The 26,339-nt window shown below is 33.4% G+C and overlaps 1 protein-coding gene across 9 annotated transcripts in view; it reads right to left on the bottom strand.

The window, feature by feature from the left end:
• The window catches only part of CEP128 (centrosomal protein 128), a 111,420-nt gene that overhangs the window by 49,259 nt on the left and 35,822 nt on the right, over positions 1-26,339 (bottom strand). For all 9 annotated transcript variants that reach the window (XM_084521472.1, XM_084521475.1, XM_084521473.1 and 6 more), the window contains 6 exons: positions 22,654-23,004; positions 21,032-21,682; positions 16,538-16,702; positions 13,459-13,635; positions 10,977-11,036; positions 6,178-6,370 (listed from right to left, as the gene is read on the bottom strand). In XM_084521472.1, coding sequence (XP_084377598.1) covers positions 6,178-6,370; positions 10,977-11,036; positions 13,459-13,635; positions 16,538-16,702; positions 21,032-21,682; positions 22,654-23,004 — 1,597 coding nt within the window. The remainder of the gene's footprint in view (positions 1-6,177; positions 6,371-10,976; positions 11,037-13,458; positions 13,636-16,537; positions 16,703-21,031; positions 21,683-22,653; positions 23,005-26,339) is intronic.

The raw sequence follows: 26,339 nt of genomic DNA, 5'->3' as shown, positions 1-26,339 counted from the left end.
TGGATCAGAGCAATTCTAAAAATTCAGTAATTTGGATGTGAATATAGATTGTACATGCTAAAAAGTCATACAGAATATGCCTGACATCACCTGGGACATTACATAGAAGAGTGTTTGCAGAATATTTATACTACATCTTTGTGATAAATTGCATCAGTATAAGGTCTGCGCATTAGAGCAATTCACCAGCTCTACTTACATCACTGTTGCTTCACTAACTTTATAAAAAAATAGACAGAGCCTTGCCAACCACATCAGGCCTCATTTTGCCAAACAATGTCTCTTTGTTGACCATACATGTCTTTATTGAGTAACAGCGTATTATCCTGAAACAAAAGAATTATGCAAACAGAATAACAATTTTCTTTTTCCTATGCTATACCTAAATTCTATATATTTCAATACATTCCAAGATAGATTTGCTTGGAAGGATTGTGTTCCACAATTTCTTTATATCATTTATATCTATTTATATCTTTCCTTTCTGTACTCATTCCCATAGTATACATGAGCCCTAATGTAACACGAAAATAGTACTGCTGTATGGAAGAAGTTATATATTTAAGTGTGTTATACCTGTTGCCTAAAATCACATACTCTTAACACCTTTAAATAAACAGTTATGCCAACATTACGTTACCCATAATATTTTAAAGGGAATTAGGCAATAACAGAAAAGGATCGCTGCAGCTTAGCGTTGCTTTTTCTTTTAATCGGCAATTTGAACACTATGCATACAGGATTAGCTGTTATCAGATTAAATTTGAGATTATATATAAATACTCCAGCACACTGACAAATATGGATAAAGTTAGTGAAATCTCACAAAGCAAAGATAGCAAGATCACAAAAGAACATAGAGAAAGCTATTCATCTGAGCTAAGGCTAGCAAAATACATTGCTAAAAACATTCATAATCAGAAATTAAGAATTTCAGACAAACAAAATGAGAATAAATTACAATTGTGTATACAGAAATAACAGTTGAGAAGGAATGAATGAACATGGTGAAAGACTTAAGGGGTTTGGGTATGTTTTCCAGGAATGCTGATGTTCTGCTCTTGATGAACACACAGAACGAATACATTCTTTTGACTAAACCAACCAGTAACTGAAGCAGATCTAAGTCTGTAAAGCCAATGGATGCTTCAAGGTTCAAATATCAGCTCTAACCAGTTTGGTATGTTAAGCCTTTCACACTACCTAAGCTAGTTAGATCACATAAATTTGGGTAAATAAAATAAATTTGGGTCAGGTTTTGGGTGTGATTCATGAAGACAGCATTTTTCCTACCTACAAACATTTCTCTGTGATAACAATAAGGCCCTTGTAGTTTGAACTAATTTTGAAACAGTTGTAAGAACACCTCCCCATACTCACTCATCCCACAAGTCAAATGAAAGTTAGATAGGAAAACAGAATTTATATATTGTCTTTCCTCAGACATTGTCAACTTTGTTAAAATACCTAATACCTAGTGCAATGCTCTTAAAAATGAATTTGAAGTGAGTTTGAACTCCTAATCAAGAAGAGTAAACTAAGAGAATTTAATTTTTATCCAATTACTCATTTAGTCATTGAAATCATGTTAGGTGGAATGCTCGATAAATAACTTTAGTGAACTGTATTCCAAGGGCAAACCCACTAACTTGAAAACAGTACCACATCACCTTCAGTTCTTAGGTATTCAGAAATATTGCTGGTCCTCTGAATTTCTCAGCTCTCCAAGACGGTATGATCATCAAGACAGGAGGACAACCAAAGCCAATCTCAATACGTCATCACAGAGCTATGGAACTTATGGTACCCAGCAAACACTCTTGAGTTTCTATACTACATTATTGTATTTTCCTTCATTTATTATTTTCCTTTTCAGGAATCTTGATTTTATTTGTCAGGATTATAATATTTAGACAGTCGGTTTAAATAATAGCGCTTCTATACAGAATCATTGAATGGTTTGGATTGGAAGGGACCTTAAAGATCATCAAGTTCCAATCCCCCCTGCCATGGGCAGGAGTACCTTCCACTAGACCAGGTTGCTCACCATGACCCAGCAATGTGCACTTGCAGCCCAGAAAGCCAACCATACCGTGGGCTGCATCAAAAGAAGTATGGCCAGCATGCCAAGGGAGGGATTCTCCCCTTCTCTTGTGAAACCCCACCTAGAATACTGTGTTCAGCTCTGGGGTCCCCAGCATAACAAGGACATAGAAGTATTAGAATTAGTCCGGAGGAGGGCCAAGAGAACGATCAAAGGGCCAGTGCACCTATTCTATGAGGACAGGCTGAGGGAGTTGGTGGTTCAGCTTGGAGAAGAGAAAGCTCCAGGCAGACTTCATTGCAGCCTTCCAGTACCTAAAGGGGGCCACCAAAAGCCTAAAATCAAGAAAGCTCCTAGGTATTTACATATGTTTCGGTGAAGAAAGGAAAAGGCAAAAGACTATGTATTTAAAATAGTTTTAACAGACTTATTATTTGTAAAACTTCCTGAAACATGTTTGTCAATAAAGCAGTTTAAATAATCATCCTACCTACTGTATGTCCACAATAAATCTCTTTTTATTTCCCATGAAATCAAACACAAACAAGCTGTAATACAAGATCCATAGAATGACAAATCAACAAATTATTTTTTCAAGTACACAATTTGTCTTGTTTTTATAATTTTTGATTTAAATTCATTAAGTATTTTTAGACTACACGAAGTACTCAGACAAGTGTTTTGTGTTACACTGTTAGTAGAGGCATTCAACCACATCCACGAATATTCACAGAGTTGGTCTTATAAACTTTTCATCTAAAATTGAAATCATTCCAAATGCAGAAGAGAATAGTTTTACCCATTTGCACAAAATATGACTGAAAATCCATTTTATTAAGATGTACTGTCAACTATACTTTGGTATTCAAAATGAAAAGAGTGGGGTGCCTTCTTAACAATTAGAGAAAATCCATTCTGCCTTCATTTGCTTTATTCCTGCATCTGGGATTTACCCATAATATTACCACTGATTGTCTTTGTTCTGTAAGAATGATTTCATCCATTATTTTATAATAATAGTAAATTAAGTAAATTAAGTAAAAAAAGTCGAACAACATCCTGTCTCCTTCATTTGGATCCTCTATCACTGTTGCATTGTTTTCTCCTTTCAGCTTAACATCTTTCCTATGCTATTAGTCGTGTTGTCCTTTTCCTTTGGGAAAAATAGCTTTTCCAATTTTCTTTTCCAAGCCACTTATACATTTTACTATCAACAAGTTTACAGTTTATTTGTTGCATTACAGTTAAAACCTGGGCTTTTATGTAAGAGTATTTGCCATTTAAATAGCCATAATTTGTCTTGGAACATTATATAAAGGGAAAGAAAATTATAAACATTTAAATGCATCACTTTATGAATAAATTAAAAGTTGGTATAAATAACAGTACAAAGAAATTATAAATTTAAGTTCCTTCTTTGGCACCAGGTAAAAGCAATTAAACAATCCCAGGATACACTTTCTCTGTGTATCAACAAAGCCAACAAATCTTCTAAGGCTCCAAGTTTTATTATTATATTCCTTACTCTCTATACTAAGCTAACTGATGAAGAAAAGTGAGTACACAGAGATCTGTAAAACAGTACTAAATAACCCATTCACTAACTACCCATCTGACTCTCAGAGGTGTACATTCATTAATTTAATTTATAGTTCTTATATTTAATTATTTCCTACACAGTCCCACGTAACAAGGGAAGGCTATACAGGCTATGTACTATGACATGCTATGTCTTCCGCTACAATTGTCAACTAGTGGGTAACTACCAGCTGTCTTATCAAATGAAAGAAATACCAGGATGCTGGGCTTTGATTACCTGTAGTAAATCTCTGTTATTTTATTTCCATGTTTCTAATTATTCATTCTATAAAAGTTTGTTCTAAAGCCTTGAATACTATGAAGAGTGGAGGACCCACAACTGGAAGGTTTGTGACACCACAGCATCTAAAGCTAAATAAATTCATTACTACAAGGCAAAAAGTAAGAAATTTTTTAAAAATCATTTAGGAATACTTTTAAGTGAACAATGCAAGGGGTATGTTTTGGGAAAATCTATCAATAGTAGTCATAGCTAGTTAGTTCATCTGATCTCTCCTCAATTCAGACTTGATCAGCAGTTTCTGGGTCATCACACCCTTTCAGCTGGACCACAATATTGGTAATGCTTTGTAAGAGTAAAAGTTAACTATAGCAACATATGCGGCTACTTAAAACTAAAGCCTTTGATTGTTGCTCCAAGTATATCAGCTGGTATTCCTGGTTTCCAACACTTTTATCTTTGGTTGCTAACCTCATATTGGCTGTAAAGCTAATACTGGGCTGCAGGGTCTGCATCCTGTAACCTTTCAGAAGACTCCTATTTCTTATACTGTATTTGTTGGAATTTTAAAGCATATTTACTGTTTTGTGTTACATAGGAAACTAATGACTATGTAACCACATTTTAAAAAGCATTACTTCCTTTTTCTTAGATACTTATAACCAGCATCTGCCTACAGAAGTAAACTGAAAAGACTATCTTTTACTTAGAATTACAAAAATTGTCACATCAAGTAATGTGCAAATGTGCGTGTACTTGTGCATATTTGTAGGGAACAAATGAATGCTCTTTATAAATAGAAGGCATAAGATTATATACTATCTTTGGTGCTCATTGAATAGATTAATTTTCACCACTCTTCTCCATATAATATTTAGCCATAATTTTGCCTATAGCTTGAAATTAAAATGCAGGCTGAGAATTTTTGAGAAAGCCTGAACCAGATCAGATACAATAGAATTAAAAACTAAGTAAGTTTTGCTTTATTTTTCTATGGACTTAAAAATGGCGAATAAGGCCTCAGGGAGATCATCTTAGCAGATAATTACTCACTATTCATATATCAGGGTCTTGGTGCTATCATTTTAATAAAATGAAGGATAATAATAGAAATGTTCAAGCCTGAAAGATCAAAGTATGTTCTCTTTCAATGTTCTTTATAAGTGGAGGTAGAAAATCCTGACAGGATCTTGCTGTTCTTGTAAAACAAATAATCTGTATTGTTCTATGAAATATTTATGATAACACTTTGCTTTTATTTGTTATTGCTAATGTTGTTTTGTTATTGTTTTACTTTTGTTAAAATTTCACAAAACATTTTTAATAATAAAGTCAGCTACCAGAAGCTATAACTAAACTTAAAAGCTTTCTCTCATCTAATCGGAGTCTACATCAAATCTAAATACAAAATGACTAACCAAACAATTAAAATATAGTACTTATTATGTCTGACAATAATTGGCCCATAATTATCAGTACTGAGTCTTGAATGAAAGCCAGAACAAAGTTTTTAAAGAAAACATATGAAAAGAACATCTTATAGCTAATGTGTTCTGCTAAAACTGAGGGAATAGAATCGAATGAAAAATTTATTCAGGTATAGAATAGGTATAAATCTTGAGGTATTCAAATACTAGTCTAAAATATTGCACAAAGACGCAAAACAGATAAGTCAGTCCTATTTATAGACTATAGCAACTCATAAGGCATGTTAATAGTTCTCAAGGTTTATCTACATGATAACTTTCAGTAGAAGTACTTTATTCTCCTGAACAGGTCAGGTTAGCTCCAGCCATTTATAGATGTCAAAATACAGTCTTCTCACCATGTAGTGCTTTATTTGTCAGGCTTAGTTAGATCCTCTATCAAAAATTCGTATGAAAGAGGTGGAACCAAAGAATCTACTTCAATATGGAAATTATGACGACTACATCATTCATTTTAATTAGATCCAAAGCTTGTCTTACTCCATTTGACAACACAGAAGAAAGGATTAGAAAAAAATTCTTTGTACATACGATGTAGACAAAAAAGAGTAACTGCACAGGACTATGAAGTGCTTTGGGCTCTTTCGTTTTTGCATTGTGTTATTCAGCCTGTACTGGGTTGAAATGCAGTTGACCAAAAAATAAAAGGCAAATGTAACAAATAGAAAACAAACAAAAAGTAATTGTTATCTTGGTTATCACTAGCAAGTCACCAAATCAGAGTTTGTAATAGTTAGTTGATAAAATACATCTGAATGCACAGGAATTATAACTATTATTTTTTAAAATTTTGTTCTTTCATTAACAAAAGGGAAGCAGTAACATACCTCTCTTTTCTCTGTGAACTTCTTCCAAAAGTTGTTCTTGCTTTTTTATCTGTTTAAAGAGAGACTGATGTTCAGACTCCTTCATCTGTGTAAAGTGCTTAAGCTGTTCGCGGCTCTGCAATAAGTAGCATCGCAGCTTTTTTTCCTTACTTTCTCTCTCCTTCACCTCCTCACACAGCCACTGAAGTTTAGTCTACATTAAAAAATTAGGAAAATAAAAGAATTCTAATAAAAATATTAGGACATAAATGTTAATTGATCAAATTACCTTTGAAATTACAGCTTATTTATTTATAGGCATTACTGCATAATAATAATAAAAGTGAACATTAGGATATATTACAAGGATATATCTTGAGCCTTCAAGAATCTCTAAAGAGATATATTTTGGCTGATAACTATGTGAAGATGAAATACACAGATTTTATTTTTTTAATCAGGAGCAAGAATTTGCTGGTGTGGGTAAGGAAATTCAAATTTAATTAGGGTATGTATATAGACACAAAGAGGTACTCCCTCCTTTCCCATCCACATTAAAAATTAAGTGACATCAATCCTTTAAAGTCAGCAAAAGACAACATTTAAGGTTCATACAGAGGAAAAAGAAAAGAGAGCTTATAGATACTATAGATGATGGGTGGTCAGAGTGAATCTAAAAGCAATAGAAGAGAAGACCATGTATAGATACATAAATGACCCAACTGTTTGATCAGAAAAGAGCAAACTTAAATAATATATTGCTCTGGATGCAGAAGAATATAAAAGGTTATCCTTATCTTTTACCTGTAGGACTTAAGACACAAAAAAAATGAGATATATTCTTCTCTCTGGCAACCAGCAAATAGGACCCATGGGAATGGCATGAAACAGCAACTAAGGAGGTTCAGACCAAATATGGGGAAAAGGTTCTTCACTGAGAGGGTGGCTGGACACTGGAAAAGGCTTCCAAGGGAAGCGGCCACACCAGCAAGTCTGATGGAGCTCAAGAAGTGTTTGGACAACACTCTCAGATACATGGTTTGATTTTTGGGTGATTCTGGTTGGAGCCAGGAGCTGGACTTTATCCTTGTGAGTCCCTTCCAACACAGGATATTTTATTATTCTATTATATTCAAATTATTAACTACAGACCTACATTACTTTCTTTCCATACTAGGAAACAAATTTTCCCCCTAAATGTTTTCAAATTCATGCAACTTTAAAATATATAACAGATCTAAACAGTACAAGACAGTAGGGGAGATTCAGCATACAGTCACATGGACTATGTACCCCAGAAAAGCATGGCAGTCAGCAGCATCATGAATAGTGATGCACATTTTCCCTTTAAAATGTTATGCCTAAAAGGACTTGCAAGATCTACACAATTTTTATGAACAGGGAGAGGGTATAAGGCAAAGAAGATGGAAATGGGCAGGATCATTAGCACTATCAACTGGATGAGATGCTAATTTATCATCAGAGGACTTGAGAGACCAAGTCACCACTGAAAGAACTCAAACATTTACTTCTTCATCTGTGAAACTGAATGCTTATTGTGTAACCTTTATTCAAAGTGTTCTCACTCTCTTTCTTGCTGACTAAATTTCTGTTACCATCAAAAAATCAATCAAATTAACCGAGACAGAAAAAAGGGTAATGATTGGAATTTCAAATCTCATACATAGAGTAGATGGGGTGTATCAGGATCCGTTCAAAAAAGTTAGCATCTCCTGTAGTTAATGACTGGCTCTGCTCTGGTACCTCCATTTCCATGTTGTATTTACATTCTAAATATTTCAAAAGTCCCAGAATGTACCATGTTATATTAACTCCTGCTGGAAAGATGTTTTGCTCTTTGTCAGATTCAGCCACTTAATAAAACAGTAGGGATAGTCAAACAAAACTCAGAATTTGAGGACAGAGAAGCAATGACTAGCATGATATTGATGTATAAGTGCTGGTTATAAGCTACAGGCAACAATTGTTTGATTTGAAGTCAAACTGATTGACCTTCTATTTCAGTAAAAGCCTATAGGTTTGAAAGTGCTCAGCAATGTAAATTTGTTAATTGGTTGGATGAAATGTTGATCAGTAGAAATCTTCCTTCTGTCTTAGATAAACATTATTTTTAGAAAATACAAAAATACAGTAATCATAATAAAATGTACTGTCATCTCTAATTTCTATCCTGATTTTAGCAGTGAAATATTTACACAATTTCTTTTTGATACAAAGAACTTTTTTCTTTATACCAAAAAGGGGGAGGGCACAGGGCAGGGGAACAGTTTAAGAAGAATGAGGAAAAAGACAAAACCTGCAAAAATTCTAAAGGCAACCCCAACCTGAGTAAGAGGAAATGTACAAGTAGTATGGTGAAAAGTAACACAGCAAACATTTTGAAAGTATGGGTATCCCATAAAGACAAAGTCATTTTTTTCACTTGTTCTGCCTGCAAATCTCATATTGAAACTTAGGAATCCTGCCAGGAACTGATATACTATATCTTAAATTCATCGCCAATTCATATGTCTTTAAAATACATGAAGAATCTTTCCAAAGAATGAGTTGCAGCTACCTGATTTCAAATATTAGTTCTAAAAAAGGCACTGTAGAACATTAAATATCTCACAGCTCTAATCCCCTTTTTTTGTAATGTAACATACCACAAACAACAGAGCATCTTATAGCTGATGTTCCCATACCTGCTGTCACAATAAGTACAGAATCTGAAACACCTGTTGTCGAGAATAAGCCTTTACCACAAATTCTTAGTATAATCTCTGCAGATATACAGAATGAGATTCCTCCATGATGAATTGCAATTATCATGCTGGGATATTATAAAGATGGGATTTTCTTCTGTAATTTTTACAGTGTACTTCTATATTTCAAAAAGCCAGAAATTCGTATCAAAATCATCCTCATGTTCACAAACATGAAGAAATTAGTGAACTTTCTGAAGGGCTAAATAATCCTTTTTTTTTTTAGACCAAAACTTCATATTATTTCTCAAAACAGTAGTAAACCTAGAACTTTCAAAGATTCTTAATTTAGACTTGATTTCACTTAAAGAACATAACGGAGACAAAAGGCATCAGAAAAAAAAAAAAAGGTTAACTTTGCCATGGATCAAGAGCTGTCATAACTGCAGAAGGGAGCATCTCTCCTCCCCAGCTAAACTATTTAAATTAATCTCTTTAAAGCTGCAGGTTTGGGTACTGCAAAAGTACAGCACTTTTCTAAAGTGGTAGTTGTTATAGCCTCAGTGCACAAGCAGTATTCCCTCACACAAACTGTGAAATTTCTACAGCACTATTAATATACCCTACAGTTCATAACTCTTCTTCAGTGGAAGCACGCAGTGCTAGAAACATTATGAAAAATGCAGGGACCAAACTGTATATTTAACACTAAAGTTCAGAAGTCACATCTCAAAAATATTTGTATGTGAAGCAAGTTTGTTCCTTCTACAGATTGTAGTAACTGAGAGAAAAATCAAAAGACAGAAGAAAACCAACTCTTGAAAAGGGACCATTTGTAAATACTTCTAACTACAGAAGTATTTGAAGAAGTGAGCACAACAATTATACTACAGAAAAAAAAAATCAGTACCAAGGCCATTATTATTACATACAAATTTTGTCACTCCTTGGACGTGATGTAAACAATTTCACTTTTAGAAATTTAAGAGAAAATCAGAAGACTTTAAGTTCTGAATACCTATCAGCAGTTGCAATAACCCAGAAATACAAATGTGGTTAACTATTACGGCAAGATATTCCCAGATTCATATTGTATTTTATTTATTTATAATGAATACTTTCACTGCTTATTTCAACCAAGCAAAGAAAGGGTGACACCAAGTTTTTCATTCATTCTAGACTTTCCTATAGCAGCTAAAGAAACTTACATGATAAATTCATGGAAATAATTATTAGTTTTACTTTAAAAGGTCTTTTTAATATGTCATTGCCACTTTTTAAAATAATGAAAATGCTTTCTGCATAACATTTCTTTTTTGGTTCATTTTATCTTTGTTATTTACACTGGCAATCTCTCTTGGTCTACAAGTCTTAGACTATACATCAACAGTAACCTCATGGTTCTTACATGGAAACAGTTGAAACTTTTCCTTAAGTTAGTTCTCCTGTGGCATTCTACATGAAGCAAAAATTTTTGTGCATTCCACCAAGCTTAGTCTTTTTAAAAGGTACTGGAAGTGAGTCTCTGTGCATGTACTGGGGTTTAAGGATGGAAGCACCAAAATAAAAAACAATAGCTTTAAGTTACTAGTCATCATTTCTGAGAAGTCTTGAAGCATGTATGCACCTGCATTATAGAATTCAGAAGCTTTAAGCAACTGTGGAAGGATCATTTTCCAGAAATCCAATCTAATAATCTTTAGATTCAATAAAAAACAGCCTTATTTCAAATTATTACTTGCCTTATTATATATAATCCTGTAGGAGAAACATAAGCAGCTGACTTCATTCTCATGTTTTTCTTGTCTCAAAATAATTTATACAGTGGGAAATTCAGATCTAAAGGCTACCACTGCAGATTCTTCAATGCATTATTTTTTTTGGTATAATTGCTATTTATTTGGCTATAGAGATATTTATTTCTTGTTGATAGGAAAATCTATAAAATAATTTTATCAGTTGAAATAGCCTGATATTATCGTTAACTGCTTCCAAAGGAATGATTTTGTGTTTTTTTTCCCCTTTAACTATCTTTTCAAACACACTTTCTACTGAATGATTATGAATGTTTGATATTACATTATTCAGTAAGATTTCAAAAGACTTGACTATTACCTTTGTTTCTGCAAACCAGCGATGAGGATCATTCAGCACCGTTGGTGTAAGTGATATTGCCTATGGAGTAGTGAGGGAGAAAGAAATATGCATAAAAAAAAAAAGGGTATTAGACACAAAAAGGAGAAACACTTTCCAGCTTACTGAAAGATTGTCAACTAAATATTCTCTGCTAAAAAAACAGTTTGGAAATCATATCTGTAAAATGGTTTAATAGAACTGTAACTATAAATTAGCCACAATTAAAAGCAAAATATACAAATTCATTGACTTCTCTCTGCATCAAGGTGTATAGTCTCAGTCTGAATCTGTGTGTTCTTTTTTTGAAAACATTATCTTTCCAAATAGCACAATCAGACTGCTTTAAAATGCCTGCTTCTCAAGAAAAGGCCAACTTCACAGCAATTCAATTGTATAAACCAAACAGTATAAACTAAAAGTAGCATAACCAATTGTTAGTCATTGAATTGTCACCAGTATATCTACAGAAACGCTACGTGTCACCAGTATATCTACAGAAATGCTATGTGCAGCATGGTAAATGACTGGTCACAAAGTGATTAAGGGCAAACCACAAAAATCTTAAAATATTTGTGTTGCACAATGATGGTCTTTGTGTTTTCATGAAGAAGAAATCACTTGCTTGGAATATTTTATAGGTATAAAAAGAAAAAATATAAATTTCACTAAGTTGATAAAAAGAGAAGAAATTTGCACTGGCACACTTCATTAATACTGCAAACAACAAGAAAATGTGATATGCCTTTTTTCTGCAAACTGAATGGTGTTAAACATTTCCAAAAGGTACTGTTACATACTTTCTATATTACTAAAAAAATTGTGATAATGGATTTTTTTTCATTGTTGTAGTTGGCAGATAAGGGAAAAAATGTCATACACATCTCTCACAATTGAAACCTATTTAAAATGAAGTTGACTATTAACCTTATGTCTAGCTCATCCTTCATCTTATCTGGCCCTATCTCATGATTACTTTGTGCCTTTCTCTAATTTAAATACGATTTTTTTTGTTTGGTTGTTGGGTTTGTTTGGTTGTTTTTTAGGCTTTTTCCCCCAATTTTTTTAGCACATTTTGAAATTCAGTGTGTATTTCTGTACATTTTGGACCAGGGCTGATAATTTTTATTATAAGCATATTTCTTTAACAGGTATTTACAAGGGCTTTATTAAACACCGAGACCAAAAACCTAAGCAGTACCAATTGATTACAGACTTCCATGTTTTATAAGAAAATTATTGCTACAGAAGGGCGCATCTGAAAAAAAGAAAGATTTATTAGGCATGTTGACCACAAACAAAGCAATGCATAACCACAAGTTGTGACTTCTATGGCAGCAAACATGATTCTTTGCCACAACATTCAAACAAGACAGTATACAGTCCATAGTTTAAGCATGACTGGTGTAGTTATTCCAAGTGTAAGGTTTCTTATAACAAGAATACTGGTTGGGAAAGTAAATCTGAGAAATATATGTAGAATTATTTGTATTCTTTGTTTAGAACACCAGTATATGCTGATTTTAAAAAATCCTGTTTATTTTAATTCAGGGAAGATTAAGGCAGGTCTTTATGTCACAAGCGTTTATCCACTCCTTCACTGCTCACCTCAGTTGCAGTGGCAACTCCTTGAAGTAAAGAACTTGTCTGAAACCTTGACAATAACTAAGTACTGGGGAGAAGAACAATACAACAAAGGGAATTTCTTACCTTTTTTTTTTTCTTTTCCTAATTTATTTTTCAGACCAGACACCACAGAGCTGTGTAACATTTCTATTCACATGTCTAGTCAAAAATTCAATTTCAAATCTTTTAAGTTTGCCAATATGGCAAATAGGGCATATAAAAGGCAATAACAAAACTAGATAAATTATGAGAATTATGAAAACAGAAACAGCAAAGCTTTATCCAGAAAACAAAAACTCTGCAGGAGGTGGGAAGCAAGTCCAAAAAGGCATGGTTTGATGTTCAAGAATATATCAGATCACAAAGGCTTAGTAAGTAACAACAGATCTGTAAGGACACAGAGGAGGAAGCTTGTTTGTCAACTAGAAAGATAAACTTAAGATAGAAAACAAAAAAATATTAAAAAGATAATGGATTTTCAGTATCAATGCAGAAAAGTGTCTATTTCAAAGGCAGTCCAGCCAAGTGACCAAGGACACCAGATAAGAAAGCATGCACTGATTAAATGGCAAGAGAAGAACGGCGTAATCTGAGTGAGTGCTCACAAAAAGATTTGCAAAAGAACACAGTAATGAGCAACACATGGACAGATCTTCACAGTATCTCGTTCTAATACCTAGTAACCTGTACCCACATCAGCTAAATATCCCTAATCCTACTGCCCCTAAATTATCTATACCAAATGAGTGACAGGTAATAACAGCGCACATAAATTCTGCTACAATCACCCACTAAGAACACAACAAAATCTGCAGCATACTTAAAAACTTAGAATTACTTTGAATTTCTCCATGGAGTCCCGAGAAAAAATTTCACAAGCAGCATCAATTTCACTTCCTATCATGGTGAGAATGGATTTCTGTTCCATTTCTAAATGATGCAGTTGATCCTTAAACTGCAGTCTGGCCTCATCCATCCTTCTCAAATGATCTTCTTCATAACTGATCTGTTTATTCTGCAGTCAAAGGGGAAAAAAAAAGCAGGAAAAAAAATCCACAAATTATTGTATTCATATCATAACACGCATAAATAGCAATATATCTTTTAATTTTATAATCACACTATACTCAGGCACTGTGTTCAGTTCTTTGCCATGGAATATAATATATTCTCATAGTACACAAAATCACCTATTAATTTTTCCTATTCACCTGGAAGTCTCCTAGTTGTAAAGAAACCACACCAAATCCAAACCCAACAATCGCAGAGCTCTATTTCAGAGTCAAAACTAGACATTCTCTCATGAAACTTTTTTTCATGAGAAAAAGAGCCCACAATAAATACTCCTTTCATTTCCTAGCCCTAATACTCCTTTTGACACTAAGGTCACGACCCTAATACACCTTTTCATTTCCTGAACATTTCTCACATCCCTTTCTGACAACCCAACTCAACACAAAGAAACAGAACTCACTGCTATTACTTTATCTGCATTTACTTAGATAGGCTTCTTTGCTTAAAAATGATTCTGTGCTTAAAAGCTTCTCCATCCTTTTTCACCTTAAACATAAAAGACCACCTCTGTCTAAAAGATGTATTTTTCTAATACGACAGAAGTTGGAACTAGTTTACAACTGACTGCAAAAGACAACGTGCACTTCTACAGACACATTTCCTTAACAATAAATATTATAGTGCTAAATTCCCAACCTAGACAAAACACATTTTAAATTTAAGTACTTTCTATTAGCCTGAAAAGTTGAGCTTTTAAAGCACTTCCTGTTAGTCTAATAAAAGCAAGCTAATAGAAAGGCCAGATTTCATATTCATGTCCTGTAAGTCTTGGATGCACTATTTGAAAATTCTATGAAAATACTTATTGTAATAATAGAAAAGTAATACAGTCTTTTGAATTCATCAGAAAATTTAATTTGAAAAAATAAAATTCAATACTGATCCTAAATATTAGCAGAAAAAGGAAAATGCAGGAAGTTGGAATATTACAGTAATTCAATTAAACTTCTGTCCCAAGATTTTTTAATCCATAGGTATTTCACTAACAAACTATGAAAATAATAATTTATGCAACAGGTTTTGTACCCTGAATAGTTCTACCTACACACTACATTAAATTTTGGGAATATAGTTATCACAACCAAAGAGTTGATGCAGCTAATAATACTAATGTACAGCAGCCTTCCTCACTGTTTTTAAAGGCTTTTAAACAGCATTTCAGTATATAAATTAATTTAGTCAAAAACAGCATTTAATTCAGCATGTTATCAATACATTTAAAAAGTCTGATATCCTTCTTACACAAGAAGGAAAAATTGGCAGGGAGCTAACTACATTATGTCAAGAGGTTTTTATTCCATTCTTTCAAAAAAGAAGAAAACATTTTTTTCTCAGGGCCAATATTCAGAGTAAAGAGTCATTATATGCTGAAGATAGAAGAAATATGACAAAAGGAGTTAACAGCATTTTGGAATAATCCCTTTACCTAAACTATATTCAAAATGAACTTGTTAGATTTTAAACTAAACTTCTATGTGAGGTTTGTACACTTCATTTATAGTAACAAAATACGAATTGAAAATTAAATTGGAAAACCTGAACAAACATAAGGGATCTCCAATATCAATAGTCAACTGTTACCAGATTTAAATAGTTTGGAACTATTAACCTAATGAAACTGACAACAATCCAGTGGCCTATGTGCAATGGATAAATAAAACTCTTGTATCATGTTAAGATAAATACTTACATCACAGAATTTAACGCAAAACGGATGAAAAAATAGTAATCTGACATAGAAGAATAAGAAGCAGATAGAGGCTCCATTAAAAAAAAAATTAATGAGGATATAGTGCAAAAAATATGTATATGTAAGCAATTTCCTGCAGGATGCTTTTTTTTTTTTTTTTAATGTTTTCTTGAATTTTAATTTAGGAAATGAACTTAAAACTATCAAAGATGAGAAATAATCAATGCTTTCTTAATATGAATTAATCAAATACTGACAGCTGCTTTACACTGGAGAAGGTAAAACTTCATCCATGCACAGAAACACTCATCTGAAATCACAACACTGCAGAAAAAAATTAAGATATAAAAATTGCACAAGGTAAAATATACTTGTGTTAAGAAAAACATTAAAAAGCAACGTTGTAGAACCAATCATGGATACCAACAAACAAAAAAGAAGAACTGAAGAAAGCAGTAAAAGGAGTTACAACATATAATGACTTCAGCAACTCTGAAGTTATCACTCGATTTATTAAAAAACAAAAGCTGACAATTGCAGATAGTGAAACTGCAAATTTGTATTTGATAGTAATTAATAATAAGAACATTAAACAAGAATGGCTTGTAGAGATCACCGATCTCTAGAAATGTAATGCCAGTATAAGAGAATAATGTATGTTTCCCTAAAAGCTTGCTGTGTTTAAAATATTCAAGCAGTAAATAATTTTTATCAAGATATTTAGAATTTATTTTACAGTGATTACCTTGCCTATCTAATTCAAATTTGCTCTAAATTATTTGTAACTTAACTGCAACTCCAGAGAACGTGAAGAAAACTGGAAGAACTTAAGTATTTTTTAGTTGCCCGTGTTAGAAGTATATAGGAATGTACATGTAGTACCTATATTCCTACTCTGATAAATTATTGATATAACTCACTGATAAATAATATCAGTGTATCCCTGGAGGGATACCATTCATGACTCAACCAAATCACTTCTGCCTTGTTTGACTTGTGTGGAAACTTTGTACTACAGTATGATTGCATATATTCTTGAATGTGTATATGTATTCTTTGCATTTTAGATTCATCGCCTAATTCTTTAGTTCACAGTTTTAGATATTTATCCTAAAGTTTAAATAAAGTTCAAAGACTGATGAATTATGTTTACCTTTTTCTCCAGTTCTTGTTTTACAAACTCACATTTTCGCCTGAGTTTTATATTTTCTTCTTCACTTTGGGTTAATTCTTCTGTCAATTTATCACATTCAACTTTTATCTTCTCCAGTTGTCGACACTGAGTCTTGACTGTGCTTTTCTCTTCTACAAGTTCCATCTGATGGTAACAGATGAACAGATGACAAAGTCACTACTATATAGGTTATTTTAAAATGTTCACAGACATTAAAGCTTCAAAACCACAGAACATGATCATGGATGATTAATTATCTTTAATTTTTTACATTTAAGTTATATTAAGTGCAATCACTTATCTGAACATGGAAAACGTGTATCACAAAATTTGAAGATAATGATCAACTCAAGAACACATAATGAAAATAAAATTGTACACTGTGACTTAATATCACTTATTATTTGTTATGATTTATTAGTGCTGACACAGAAGTTAAATGATATGGACTTTCCCTTTAAAGTGTAGAGCTTTCCCACATTTTACTAATAATGCAAATTTAGCTGCAAAACCAGATCAATCAGCTTAGAAGAATGTTGATGTTTGCCAGGTATGTTGTAAATTTCTGCAAGACACTGCAGTACCACAGAGCTATTTAAAAGCAGTAAATAGAAATCTCAGATTCTGCATTTCAACTCTGCTACACTCATCAGCTGACATCACCTTAAAAAGTTCAGTATTTATGCAACTTTTCCATTACTGAAATAATTTGGAATCAGAAACTCCAAAACTCATTTCATTGCAGGACCTGGTATGAAATTTATATCTGCAGAGAAATAACTTTAAAGATTTTGTTATTTTTTCATTTCTAATTTGTGTGAGTTTAACTCTATTTATGCAGATACTACAGGTAAGAATGAAAAAAAAAAAAAAAAAAAGAACTTCTAAGGGTCCTAAGAGCCCTAAGTAGTCAAGTGAACAAAATATATTGGTTTTCTGTGGAAAACACAATGAGACCTGTCTTTCTAATTAAGGGGTTTGCTGCTCATTCAACTTAGTAAAACTGACAGATCTGAGAATTCTCCAGAATAATTGCAAAACACAAAAAAGTAAACAAAGCTAAGAAGAAAATTGTACGCATAATATCATTATCCAAAACCAGCTTCGTATAAGATGAATTGCAGGATGCAGTTACACACAAATATAAACTTCCAAAGCAAATTCCTTCTTGAGGAAAATCAAAAATTCTGTTCTTCTGATTAGACTATAAATAAGACTATACATATACATTTTATGGTGAAGAAGTGTAAGAAAAGTTTTACAAGTTAATTTAGACTTAGGACACAAATACAAGCCTGCAGTGCTTAAAATAGTTTCTGTGAGTATGTTTATAAAATCCTCTCTTCAGTTCCTACTAAAGGTAGCCATATAAAAAAATATATATAGATGGAAACAATCCAAGAAACAGATTCCTCCTGTACATTATGTTTGAGACATGAGGTTGAAAAATAATTATTAATTTCTAATATGGACAAGGCAATTGTGAACATAATTGAATTGATCTAGATTTAAACCAATTTCCACTTCTGGTTATTTTCAGGAAAAATAAAACTACACCCACTTGTTGAATTTTAGAAAAGTTAATCCAAAAAGAAAGACATTTATATACAATTTTATACGTATCTCTACATAATCATTCATTAAAGACATAACTTGAAATTGCTGTCAGCCATGAGTAAATTTTATATTTCCTTATTCTAAAAATACATGGATGTTTTTAAAAGTAAATGAGGGCAGGTAGTAAAATTAGGGGACAGATTCAGGGCTTCTGAATGCACAGTGTTTGGGAACTACTAAGCAAATTACTTCATTTTCTCTACCTAGTTTACCTATCATTTTGAAAAAATTATAGAGACACTGTGCTTCCAGTAGGGGTCCTAATAGAAAGAGAAGTAAAAACTTTAGCACCAGAATCTCAGTACTCAGACAGTAAGATCCTTCTCAATACTGACATCTCATACAAAATGCTGAGTGCTTCTCCAGTTCTACAGCAACATGCAATATCCCTATGCTACTGTCCCATTACATAAAAATCCTTAACTACCCTATTTTTTTTCTTATTGTTTTTTCTGCCTTTCTTGCAGAAGAGGCAATAGAGTGAAGAACTATAATGGATCAAAAGGCACTTTCAACATCAAAATTCCTTCTCTAATTCAAATTAGGCTTTGAGTCTTAAGAAATGTGTTCATTTTGCCTTTACCCCTACTACATGCCTCCCAACTGACTTTTATATTTTAGACTTTGCCATTAACAACCTTTGGACAGGGTTATGTATATTTTTTCACAAAGACAGTTACAAGGGTCAGACAAGGCTGACCTGTAAATAAAGTCAAGATTACCTGATTAACAGACAGTTGCTCACTAGGCACAAAAAAAGATGAAACTTTCTTTTAAATTTCCCTAAACTCTAATCCCAAAACCATAGTATTTAAATATACTTTGATAACTCACATAAAAAATTTACCTTAACTTGGAAGACAACTCTATCCATAAAACTTAAACCCAGTTTGAATTGTGAAACAGAGAAACAGGAGGAGGGCATACAGGTTTTTAAACATGCAGTCTTCCCATCATCCAATGGTGTTGTTGCCATTTTGGTTACTAGTGTTGTCCAAAGCTTGCCAGAGAGATGGTATTTGCAATGAAATGATGAGTTCAGACAAAAAGAAAGTCACCTGCACAATATATTCTTAAAAGATTTTCCCAGGGATGAATATGACCAGATATTTCATTGCTCTTACAATGTTTGAATCAAGACACTATTTTGAATTATCATTGTGTACTTCCAAAAAAATAAAGTAGTCTACCCAAATTTATCTTAAAAAAATCATTTCCCTTAATCCCTCCACTCCTCTGCTTCAGAGAGATGAAGCTGTAAAAAAAATGCATGTGGATTAAGGATTCTGGTTAAGTCACAACTCTGTAAATGAAACAAGGAAGTGAATTCTCTAAAGATTCTGTTTAGGTACAACCAGTATCAATATTGAGGTCCATGCTATAAGACTGACTTTTCCTTCTAAGGGGAACACATAGTCACAATCAACTCATTTTTTGATTACTACCATCTAGAACATATTCCCCTTCTCTACACGTGACATTAAACGTACAGTCTTAATTGCAATTTCATTGTCAAAGAAAAAAATCATATTTGGATAGATCACCTAAATAACAATACTAGACACATCACAAATTAAGTCCCTAAAATGTTAAGCATTGCTGTCAAAATATTTTTTATTTTTAATGATCCTTCCACTAACAGCTACCTAGATTTTTTTACTGCTATCTTCATTAAATGCAGTACTTATGAATTATTATCAATTATATTATGATTGATATAATAACTAACCATCCTTTTCTAAGTAACATTTATTCATAATTGCCAAGATGCAGAAAATACGCATTTTCACTGACTCTGCATATTTGTGTGAAAAGAAATAGACTTGTTTATATTACCAATGATGAAGTACACCATGAATCACTGAAGTTTTGATTAAGGATATTATAACTTTTTATGGTTAAATTGGCAGAATTTTGATATGAGCAAATTTTAATTAAAAAATATCTGATGGGACTGAGATGGAAAGTGCATTTATACTGCTTCTGAAGCACATTCAAATTATGTTGGTAATTTACAGCCTGTCTGGAAAACTACTGCCTCCACTAATATGTCCTAATAATAATTTGTATATTCATAAAAAATACTAACATACATATATATTTAATCATGTAATCAAACTGCTTCAATAACAGTGCAATGTTTAGCTTATACACAAGTTTTCATACAACTGTTGACAATTAACTGTGCTATGTAGAGTATCCATTTCAACTTAACTTCTTCAATTCTCTTTAGACCACTTAAGACACTGAAATACATGTTTTCTTTCCAATGCAATAGCCTTGAATCAGTAGCAAAGGATGTGAGCTGAAGACATTAACTTGTTTCTTAATGAATAAAATGTTTTAGTTTCATAATTTACTGCACATGTAGCCACTTCCTTGAGGAATTAGAAATTCTAAAAAGCCTTCAAAATAGAAGGAGCTACAAAAATTAATCTTAATGAGATATATTATCACTGTTCATATTCTGAAAGTTCTTCCAGGTACACCAGCATTATGCAATTTAAACATTTACAAAAATGTACTATCCCTGACATAATACAAGTTCTATAGTAGAACCATGAAAATAACTTGTTAAAATAGTAGTTTAAAAAGAAAGGATCAAATGGCGTTAAAACTACAGCCTTACACATCTCCTCCTGCTCTGATCACTGACATACCTACTGTCATTACTTCCATACTAATAGCTTTTTCCCTTAAACTAATATGAGATTACATTTTCAACCATTAATTTTAAACTTTTATGATGACCTGAAATAAAGTGTGTGTGTGTGTTAAACTTTTTACAACCCATAGTTCAATACTTTCATCACTCTATAGAAAGAAAATAGCTTTTGAATTATTCAGAATAAGTACCTTTAGCATTCTAATCTGAGCATCTGCATCATCCTTCTCTTGTTTAAGGAGTTTCATGAGCTCTTGAATGTTTTGTTCGTGCTTGATTTTAACATTCTGTAACTCTGATCGAAGATCTGCTAACTCCTGTTGGTGAACCTCTCTTTCCATCTTCAACTGCCTGTTAGCTGAAGTCATCTCTTCATGCTTAGAGTCCTGTTGTTTCTGGAAATCTGAGAGGCTCTTATGTAGTTCTTTTTTGACTTTCTCTTCTTCTGCTATTCTATTTGTTAGTTCCACACGTATGGCACTCAGATTTTTTATATCTGCTTGCATTTCTAAGAGTCTTTCCTGGTCTTTTTCGTGAATTGAGTTACTAGTTGCAAGTTCTTGCTCCAAGTGTTCCTTCTCAGCTTGCATTTGATTTTGTAGACAGACTTGCTTTTTCAATTCATCCTCCAATTTATTTACAGTACCTTGAACTTCTTTAATCTCTTCTTCAAGGCACAACTGTTGCGATTTCATTTCATTCAGTTTTACTTCTTTGCAATGAAGTTGTTCTTCCTGCTGGGCCCTCTTTGTAAGTACATCATTCAGCTCTTTCCGAAGGTTTTCTATTTGGTGTATAGCAGAGAGAAGTTGACTTCTGAGGTCATCCTTTTCTTTGAGGATCTAGGAAATACAAAAAATAAATCCAATGCCACCTAAAGTAATTAAAGAAAATTGTTGGAAACTAACATCTAAGGAACATGTAGGCTACTCTGTTCTGCAAAAACGCAATTCAAATTGCTTCTAATGAGCTCAGTTACTCAGTGTATTAAATTTAGGTGCAGAACATTTGTGATCTCAAAGTATACCTGTCCTTAAATGACTAAGACACCTAAGCAGGGATGCCTTAGGTTAATACCCCGTTTCTCTTATCCTCTTGTCTGACTGAGATAGTCTTATTTGCAAATTTTTCAAGTAGCAGTATGGAACAAGAAACGCAATACAGTAATGAAGAACAACATAATGAAAACTACTGGCCACATATACCTTACCTATAGGTCCATTGTATAGCCTGGCTTGTTTTGCTTATTTTCTAAAATATTACATAATATTTTATTGCCTTTAAACTCTGAAACTACACTCTGAAGAAGTATCAATAGTAGTTGAAAACCGAGTTCAAATGAAAGATAAGGAATGAAGACCTTAAAATGAAAATCAGACACATTTAATAAAAACACTGCTGTTTTCCTAAACAGCTTAATGGTGCAAGGTTTTATGTCCTTCCCCCCTCCCACTCACAACATTAATATCTCAGGTTTAAAAAAAAATTCTAGAAAATACTTGGATGGAAATATTTCACACTGCAAGTGCATGTGTTACTAAATCATAGAATCATACAAGTTTAACAGAATGTGGTATTCTATGATTCTGTTGCACTCACCATTCCTGATTCTTACTTATCTCAATTTACCATGTAATTTTTTAAACACTGTCTACAGTACATTTACCATAAGTAACACAATTGCTACTACAAAAAAAAAAAAAAGGTTACAAGATCTTCCTGATGCATCAACTACTGCTATATAAAAATATATTTAAAAGAAAAATTATTTATAAAAATAAATGATAAGGTTACAAATAAGAGTCAATCTTACCTGATTATTCTTGTCCATCAGTTCATTGATAGTTTCATTTTGTTTTTCCACCTCATAATCTAGTTTCTTACATTTCAACTTCCATTGTCGGATGGCTTCCTGTGCTCTCACCTTCAAATCTTCTCGTTTTTTCTCAGTCTCTAGCCTGAGTGCCTCTGAATGCCTGAATTCAGTGAGGTATCGTTCTGCTTCCTTGGTACTTTCTTCAACTTGTTGAGCTAACTCAGCCGAATGGAGTTCAGTTTGCCTACGTCCATTCTCACATGCCTTGTAGCAACTCTGTATTTCCTTTAGCTGGTCTAGCATTTTTTGCTGTTGCTTCTCCCTGTTTTCCAGGTCAGATGTTAACACCTAGAATCATCATAGCAAAGCATGAAAATTTCAACCCTAAAGATATACAGTATGAAACCTTATTAAACTACATACAGCAATGCTTACATCACTTTTCTATCTAAAATATGAAGAGAGTAAAAGATCTCTGAGTATCATGTTAGCACACAGAATCTCCCACTCTGCGATGGTAAAGAATTTCACCACTGGATATAAAATACATCAACATTAGCAAATACGCACGAGGGAAAAAAAAAAAAAAAAAAAAAAAAAAAAACAAAAAAAAACTTTGACATGAATATACACACATAAATGTGAATTTTAAGGTTTTATTTTTACTATTAACAAAAATAAGTTTGATCTTTTCTATCAGGTTGCCCTTCATTCAGAAAAGGCAGTGCCTGATCTCCAAAATAAATACCAAATATACCACAGTTTTAAAATTGACAAGCCAAGAGCAAAAGCACCATCTTCAAACTCTGATAGTTCAGTAACAAATGGCTACATTGGTACTTTAACATCTATACCATCATTTAATGAAAACTGTCCCATAAGATGGTTTTGATTGGAAATAACAATCAAAAGGGCCAGTAGAGCATACCTTGCTAAAGACGATACCCCTTTCAGACAAACACTGCTCAGAAAATGATTACCACTTTTTTTTGTGGAGCTATACTACCAGCAAATGGCATACGGTTAATACAACGCATCTAAAGTTCCATTAAACAAGCTAAACTATTACGAAATTTTAAAAGCCTAATTTTGATTTTATGGGAACCAAGATTGTTTTGATAGTAAGGAGTGATTATGTAAATTACTGTTGTCATTGGAAGAACATTGTTATTGGCAGTGGTAAGCTGTGAAAGCATGACCATACAGTTTCAATTCATAAGCATGACATTATAACCTTGGCTTTTAGTTGTAAAGGTTGTTTAGAAAGAAATGAAAAGTAGTTGATAATTAAGCTGGATACATAGCATCACATTTTTCAATTTCAGTGTATTTTCAAAAACCATTAGATTTCATATTTAGAATTCAGAGTGCTGTAGCACCTCTCCTATGAAAAAGGCTGAGAGAGCTGGGGATGTTCAGCCCAAAAAAGAGAAGGCTCCGGGGAGACCTCATTGCAGCCTTTCAGTAATCAAAGGGGACTTGTAAAAAAGATGGAGAGCAACTTTTTACATGGGCAGACAGTGATAGGAAAAGGGGAAATGGTTTTAACATAAAAGAGGGGAGATTTAGATTAGAGGTTAGGAGGACACTCTTCTCTCAGAGGGTGGCGAGGCACTGGAACACATTGCCCAGAGAAGCTGTGGATGTCCCATCCCTGGAGGTGTTCAAGGCCAGGTTGGATGGCAACTTCAGCAACCTGATCTAACGTGTGGCATACCTGCCCATGGCAGGGGGCTTGGAAAAAGATGATATTTAAGGTCCCTTCCAACCCAAGCCATTCTATGTTTTATTTTTTGTTAATAAATAGCATTTGCCTATTTTTCATAAGTTTGTCAAGTTCTTCAGTCCTGAAAGACATCAATTTTCACTACAAATACAAAAACAAAATATCTTACATAGAAGATTTATATCTATATCCTACTGTGGAAGCACACACGGTCAGTCTCAACTATTCTAACTCTTAATAACTGGAGTAAATAGGTAGCCCCTACTTCCCATCATGTTTAATATTTGTATAAAAACATCTGTAGGAGTCTCATTCCCCAGTTCCCCTTTATCCTTTCTGTCCTCAGTTTCATTTCAGCCTTTGTTGCAGGGACATGAATACAATACATCACATAATGCTGTCCTTAGTATAAGGAACAGAGCTTGACTATTTACTTTGCACAGCTGGTTTTGTGAACATTCTATGGCAGCTGTGGCCAGAGCAGTACTAAATTCAGCACAACCTGAAACCCAGATAATGGCTGGTTCAAAAACTTTGAGGACATTCTGGTATTATAATCAAGTGTGACACCACAGGATTTTCTTGCTGTGTTTTTGTTTGTTTAGAAGGTTGGATTTTATTTGTTGTTGGTGGTGGTGTTGTACTGAGGGTGAAATACTGTGTTATCTGTAGGAAAGAAGCTGTCCTATGATACCACAACATCCAGAAACTAAAGAAATTCGTCCTTCAGAGCTGCAGGATTTGAAGGAACTGGTCAAAGAGAGGAAAAAAAAAAAAAAAAATCAGCCCTTACCACAGACCACACCTTAACATAACTCCCGGGTAGATTTAGATTTACAATGCCAAGAGACCTATTAGAACTAGAGAAGTTACAATTATCATAGATCTCAGTTTCCACCTTTACTTTAGTAATATAAGGTTTAGAAGGTTTAGCTCTTGAAGTCAGCAGGTTCATGTCCAAAGGAAGATGTTTGAAAATATCCTTGACTTGTGTTACTGAGGCCTGGACAATGCCTCAGCATCACGTGTACATGTGTACATAGTGACAGGGGTTATACCAGGCATGGCCATCTGCCTGAGCCTCGCAGACTGCCTTTTTACTAGGGCATAAAAAGTTGGCAGCTTTGATATAGCTGCCTTATAGGCTGTATCAAATTTTCACATTCCTGTCTTTATCTTACCCTTGTAGGTAATTTAGAAATTAAATATTTTAAAAATTTCCACAAGACGGAAATATAAAGATGTGATTTGTTTATTTTTCACCCAGCTTTCTCTCTTGTTTATGACTGCAGTAAACAAGACAGATCATCTAAGAGAAAGGACAACAAATATCAGGAGGTTACACTTACTAGAGAAAGAAAACAAAACACATTCCTTGGACATCTGAGTTTCTCTTCCAAGAAGTAAATTACTAATTCTGTGATCGACAAAAACTTCTAGACAGATTAGAAATGCTGCCTTTATAGAATAAGACCTCATATTCCAAGGAGTACCCAGTATCTTTGATGGCTCAAGGTTGTTCAACAGGCGACCTCAGTGCTCTGAATGTAATAGAAGCATGACCATGTTCCACAGCATGTATGGAGGTTCTCCTGACAGGAGAAGCCCATGATATTTAGAATAGTTGCTTGTTAAATGTGTTCTGAGGATCTGTACGGGCGCGTTGTTTTTGGTTTGCTTTTAAGTGTTTTCAGCATTGCTCTTACTATAGAAAAAACTGATTTGGGCACATTGCTGCTTCTCAGTCCTTACACAAAACAATTCTGGGTCCCAATTTTTCTCAGTTGACTAAATTTCTTTCTGCATTTTCATTTTTTTTTACTGTTTACAGAAGCAAGGGGAAAGTATTACAATACTCATGTTAACACATTTGCCACCAAAATAATACCAAATAACCTCCCACCAGCATTAATATCTGAGGATTTTTATAAAAGGGAATTATTTCCCTGGAACACTT

The sequence above is a fragment of the Aythya ferina genome (genome assembly GCF_964211825.1).
Source record: "Aythya ferina genome assembly, chromosome: 5".
NCBI classification, from domain to species: domain Eukaryota; kingdom Metazoa; phylum Chordata; class Aves; order Anseriformes; family Anatidae; genus Aythya; species Aythya ferina.
Note: the sequence above shows the minus strand (reverse complement) of the source record. Positions and strands in the feature narration are given on the sequence as shown.